Below are 6056 nucleotides of genomic sequence, written 5' to 3'. Positions count from 1 at the left end.
TGTCATGGGTTGGTGAAGTAGAGCTACTCTCTCAAATCTTCCACCCCAGATAGAGTGGTGGTAGTCTGGGCTCGAGGGGCAAGGAGTTGGGGGGGGAGGCAGCATAATAGGGATTTAGCTAGAGATGCCAATGGTGTGGTCTGGTAGGGTGTGTTAGGCTAGTCAGAAGGAGAGGAGAGGGATTGTGTTAGTCAGTGATGTCATGTTTAGTGATGTCATCCTTCCCCCATCATATCTAGAGTGGTGTGAGAGGGGTCAGTCACTGAGTATCACCCGAATGGGGTGTCGTAGCAGGGTTAGCTGGCTGTTATGTGCATAAAGATTGAATAAGAATATTTTATATCTCAATGGTTACATGGTTGTGAGATATAAGCCCATCATTAAAAGAGGGTGACACATTCATGCAAGTAGGTGATGTACTCAATCAAAAGCCTTAATGGCCTTGTACTGTTATAATCTCCACCCGGCACAGCCAGAAGAGGACTGACCTCTCAGAGTCTGGTTCCTCTCTAGGTCTCTTCCTAGGTTCCTGCCTTTCTAGGGAGTTGTTCCTAGCCACCGTGCTTCTACATCTGCATCTTGCTGTTTGGGGTTTTAGGCTGAGTTTCTGTATCAACACTTTGTGACATCAGCTGATGTAGAAATGGCCTTATATATAAAATGTGATGGATTGATGAATAGTCGACGCCCCTTTCTCTCTGACTCAGTAGTTACTCCTCCTCCTATTCTACACCTCACCAGTGGTTGGTGGGGGAAGACGAAGCATATTGTCTTTGTGTGAATGTTCACTTCTGGCTGTACAATAACGTTGTATCCCATTCTGTTCTGTTCCGTCCCATTCTGTTCTACACCCGCGGTTGCTGGGTTACGAAACGTATCCGTTGTGAGTACACCAGGTCGGCGACGTACAGCGCCAGGTTGACGAAGCTAAACACTGCAACGACCACCTTACTATCCCACGGACACCGGCCCCGCGGGCATGACGACGGGCGCTCTGGCGATCCGTACTTCCTGTCGAAGCAGAACACGGGCCAGACGACGGAGGCGCTGAGGTAGAGGAGAACCGCCAAGAGCGTGTAAACAACAACAAACCGGTCGAACGGTAACTTCAGACACCCGGTGCGACCGGACACGGTCAATATAACCACGACGGTCGTCATGGCGAAGCAGACGGCGTAGACGACCACGCAGTAAATCGTCGCTACGTGACGTGAATACTCGGTCCCGTTCGCCAGCGCTCCGAAGATAATGCACGCCACGAAGCCCTGGACGACCTTGAGGAGGCCGGAGACGGTTGCCATGTAGCCCACGACCCGGCCTGGTTTGGCCCGCGAGAGGATCACCTCGGCGCCGTAGGCCAGGGAGCCGGCGATGGAGCAGACAGTGACGGCGATGCGGAAGTTCCGGACCTCACAGCCTCCGTAGGGGCACTCTGCTCTGACAAAGTAGACTGGGTAAACCACCGAGGCTGTCACATACCTGGAGGAAGAGGAGAGGAAGAGGAGAGGAGGGGGATTATGTTAGTCAGCGATGTCATGTTTAGTGATGTCATGTTAGTGATGTCACGGTTAGTCAGTGGTGTCATGGTTAGTCAGTGAAAGGCTATCCCATGTCTACTTTATGACATAATAATGTATGTCTAACACTTGTTTGTCTCATTTTGATGATGTTATGCATACATGATGACGTGTAACGATGATTATGGTGATGTCATACGTACATGAGGGTCGCCAGGGCGGCGAATGCCACCGTCAGGTTATCCCAGGAGACGGGCAGACAGGCGTGGAGACGGGTGGCGTCCAGGAAGAACACCACCGTCGTCATGCCGAAGCACGCGCACCACACCGCCATGCAGAACACGCCGTACGACCCTCCGCTGTAGCCCGCACTGTGGCTCACCATGGCGACCACTGAGCAGCCCAGGGCCAGCTGGGAGAGGCGGGCGGCGCCAAGCGAGGAGAAGACCGCTGCCTTGTTGAGGTACTGACCCCCCTGAGGGCTCATAGTCAGGAGTCAGGGTTCAGAGGTCAGGGTTCAGCGATCGGGGGTCAGAGGTCAAGGGTTAGAGGTCAGAGGGGAGAGTTTGTGGGTTAAGGGGGTGTCTGTCCTATACTGGAGTAGGATGAAGTGGAAAACGTCACGACACAAAGCAAGTCTTGAATGTATCGACTCATGAACCAGGTGTGTTTGTGCGTGAGTGTGCGTGGTTGCTTCTCGCTCTGCTGTTTCTGCCGGGACGCTAGGGACTCTGGGTATTTTCTTGGTCTCTATTTATGTGTCGGCGACTCACGGTATGTCACAAAGAAAACAGGTCAGAACGCAGCCGTCCCTCGTGGGTGAAACGCTCTCTGGATCACATGTGTGTAGAGAAGCTCGGACTGATCCACTGTTCAGACACATCAAATGGACACACTCTTGTGTAGTCAGAATATCTTCTTGAATCCATATATTTCTTGTGTCCTTATATATATATTTCTTCAGTCCTCTGATACGTATTTGAATCCTTAGAAAATTGACACATAATATATGTATTTCTTGAGTCTTTGAATACTGGACATTCATAAAATCCAATATTTACATCCAACTGCTGAATTCAAAAGAGCCGGCCAACCTGTTCCTCTTTTGAGGACTCTTTCAGTCTCTGTCAGAGCTTTTCTTCTCTTGGACGGAACAGGACAGTAAACATTCTCATCTGGGAGTTACCTTTGGGTTTGTCATAATCCCAGTATGTAATATCATGTAATGATCCAATATAATCCGGTCCAGTCACCTGGTTTGTCTTCCGATGGTCAAGTTTGAAGTCCTTAGGTCCACGACCACACTTTGGCTCTCTGTGTGTCTGTCTGTTGCAGTACACACTCTCACTGACAACCAAGCCATGTGGCCCAAAAACCACCTCTCTCTCTCTCTCTCTCTCTCTCTCTCTCTCTCTCTCTCTCTCTCTGTGTGTCTGTCTCTTACTGTCTCTCTCTCTCTCTCTCTCTCTCTCTCTCTCTCTCTCTCTCTCTCTCTCTCTCTCTCTCTCTCTGTGTGTCTGTCTCTTACTGTCTCTCTCTCTCTCTCTCTCTCTCCCTCTCTCTCTCTCTCTCAGGAGGGAGGTGGTCAGTCAGTCAGTCAGAGAAAGTTATTTAAATACAAGGGTTGGGCCGATGGATGTGTGTGTGTGTGTGTGTGTGTGTGTGTGTGTGTGTGTGTGTGTGTGTGTGTGTGTGTGTGTGTGTGTGTGTGTGTGTGTGTGTGTGTGTGTGTGTGTGTGTGTGTGTGTGTGTGTGTGTGTGTGTGTGTGTGTGTGTGTGTGTGTGTGTGTGTGTGTGTGTGTGTGTGTGTGTGTGTGTGGTAACGCATGCAGACACGTTCCAGACTCCAAGGAATGGAGAGAGATGACCGGGCTGACTATAAATAGAGAGACACATTCTACAAAGACATGAGGAGAGAGAGAGAGAGAGAGAGAGAGAGAGAGAGAGAGAGAGAGACAGTAAGAGACAGACACACAGAGAGAGAGAGAGAGAGAGAGAGAGAGAGAGATGGAGATGCCTTGCATTCGGGCACCGGGGAGAGAGCTGGTCATCGACGGAACGAGGAAGAGATAGACTAGCAGTAGAATTTGAATGGGTTTAACTGATGCAAGAGTTGGGGATCGAGGATGCATCTGTCATTAGTAATGTTTCACAGTAACATGTCAAACTGACCCTTTACAGAAATAGCTCGCCACAAGGTTAGAATGTGACTCAGCGCTAAAGCTGACCTGGTCCCATAAAGAGTATATAAGGAGAATGCCTTCCGTTAAGAGGGCATGATAGTGCTACTTGACTTATCACCGACAGACAGCGCGTGACACTTCAACTATCACCAACCTAATAGGTCATATCTGACTTTCATACTCTAGAACAATTGTATCTCTTGACTTCTGATTTCTGAAAGAGACATACTGAGACAACTACCCTCCACACTCCTCGTGCTGAATAAATCAACATCCTAACCGAGGTGGGGGAACAGCAACAGTGGTGTTATAAGGGGGTTTTGTCTCGAACCGTTCTCTTCACTAATCAGTAAATCATAGTACAAACTTCTAGTAGGAGAAACAGACACTGAGTGATTGGATAAGCCTCTGGAGAAATAGTGAGTGGAAGAACATACTCTTTGGGGACCAACCAGGTCAACCTACGCTAAGGTAATTAACCACCTGTTGTAATACATATACAAGGTAATTAACCACCTGTTGTAATACATATAGAAGGTAATTAACCACCTGTTGTAATACATATACAAGGTAATTATCCAACTGTTGTAATACATATACAAGGTAATTAACCACCTGTTGTAATACATATAGAAGGTAATTAACCACCTGTTGTAATACATATACAAGGTAATTAACCACCTGTTGTAATACATATATAATAAGGCATTAATAGTAGTAAGTGTTTTGATGATGTTTGATGTTATAGATTAAGGACAAAGAAGAAACTGTAATAACGTGTACAACTGTGTGAACTGCAAACATTGAATAAAAAGTAGAAACTAGACCCAAAACCCTCGGGGAGAGAACGCCTCTGACACTCCCGTTCTAGGGGAACAAGTCTAGTTTCTACACTAAAGACAATATGATGGTTTAATCATTTTATTGCAACAGGTATCATCTATGTTAATAATCAAATAGTATTAGTCGACGGACATAGACTGTAAATCGTAACCAAGTTATAACTTGCGTGAGTCTAGATATAAGAGCATACAAAGGGAAAGTAAAACCCAGAGGTACTCTAAGTCTGATTGATATTATCTAGGATCCTGAAACAAGAGGTACTCTAAGTCTGATTGATATTATCTAGGATCCTGAAACAAGAGGTACTCTAAGTCTGATTGATATTATCTAGGATCCTGAAACAAGAGGTACTCTAAGTCTGATTGATATTATCTAGGATCCTGAAACAAGAGGTACTCTAAGTCTGATTGATATTATCTAGGATCCTGAAACAAGAGGTACTCTAAGTCTGATTGATATTATCTAGGATCCTGAAACAAGAGGTACTCTAAGTCTGATTGATATTATCTAGGATCCTGAAACAAGAGGTACTCTAAGTCTGATTGATATTATCTAGGATCCTGAAACAAGAGGTACTCTAAGTCTGATTGATATTATCTAGGATCCTGAAACAAGAGGTACTCTAAGTCTGATTGATATTATCTAGGATCCTGAAACAAGAGGTACTCTAAGTCTGATTGATATTATCTAGGATCCTGAAACAAGAGGTACTCTAAGTCTGATTGATATTATCTAGGATCCTGAAACAAGAGGTACTCTAAGTCTGATTGATATTATCTAGGATCCTGAAACAAGAGGTACTCTAAGTCTGATTGATATTATCTAGGATCCTGAAACAAGAGGTACTCTAAGTCTGATTGATATTATCTAGGATCCTGAAACAAGAGGTACTCTAAGTCTGATTGATATTATCTAGGATCCTGAAACAAGAGGTACTCTAAGTCTGATTGATATTATCTAGGATCCTGAAACAAGAGGTACTCTAAGTCTGATTGATATTATCTAGGATCCTGAAACAAGAGGTACTCTAAGTCTGATTGATATTATCTAGGATCCTGAAACAAGAGGTACTCTAAGTCTGATTGATATTATCTAGGATCCTGAAACAAGAGGTACTCTAAGTCTGATTGATATTATCTAGGATCCTGAAACAAGAGGTACTCTAAGTCTGATTGATATTATCTAGGCACCACACAAGTCTAATCTCAGAATAAAAGGGCAGGATACATAACCAGGCCAGTCTGGAGGACCTGTGAGTCACCTGTTAGCCGGGTGACATAAGAACTTGAGTGAGACGACTTGTATCACTCTCGACGGGGGTACCTTAACGGTCCTATAGCAAAATCCCATACCGCGACAATTATTACTACTCATTATTACTATCCATTATTACTATCCATTATTACTATCCATTATTACTATTCATTAATACTATTCATTATTACTATTCATTATTACTATTCATTATTACTATCCATTATTACTATTCATTGCTACTATTCATTATTACTAT

The 6056-nt window shown here is 44.8% G+C and overlaps 1 protein-coding gene across 1 annotated transcript; it reads right to left on the bottom strand.

The window, feature by feature from the left end:
• Nucleotides 1-695: 695 nt before the first annotated feature.
• LOC139369543 (myeloid-associated differentiation marker-like protein 2) lies at nt 696-2648 on the bottom strand. The gene is made up of 2 exons (XM_071108787.1): nt 1721-2648; nt 696-1479 (listed from the first exon to the last, which is right to left on the bottom strand). Exons 1-2 carry the CDS (start codon nt 2002-2004, stop codon nt 846-848), a joined length of 918 nt encoding a protein of 305 aa, XP_070964888.1. The 5' UTR covers nt 2005-2648; the 3' UTR covers nt 696-845.
• Between the last annotated feature and the right edge of the window lie 3408 nt (nt 2649-6056).

Source organism: Oncorhynchus clarkii, chromosome 17 (genome assembly GCF_045791955.1).
Source record: "Oncorhynchus clarkii lewisi isolate Uvic-CL-2024 chromosome 17, UVic_Ocla_1.0, whole genome shotgun sequence".
NCBI classification, from domain to species: domain Eukaryota; kingdom Metazoa; phylum Chordata; class Actinopteri; order Salmoniformes; family Salmonidae; genus Oncorhynchus; species Oncorhynchus clarkii.
Note: the sequence above shows the minus strand (reverse complement) of the source record. Positions and strands in the feature narration are given on the sequence as shown.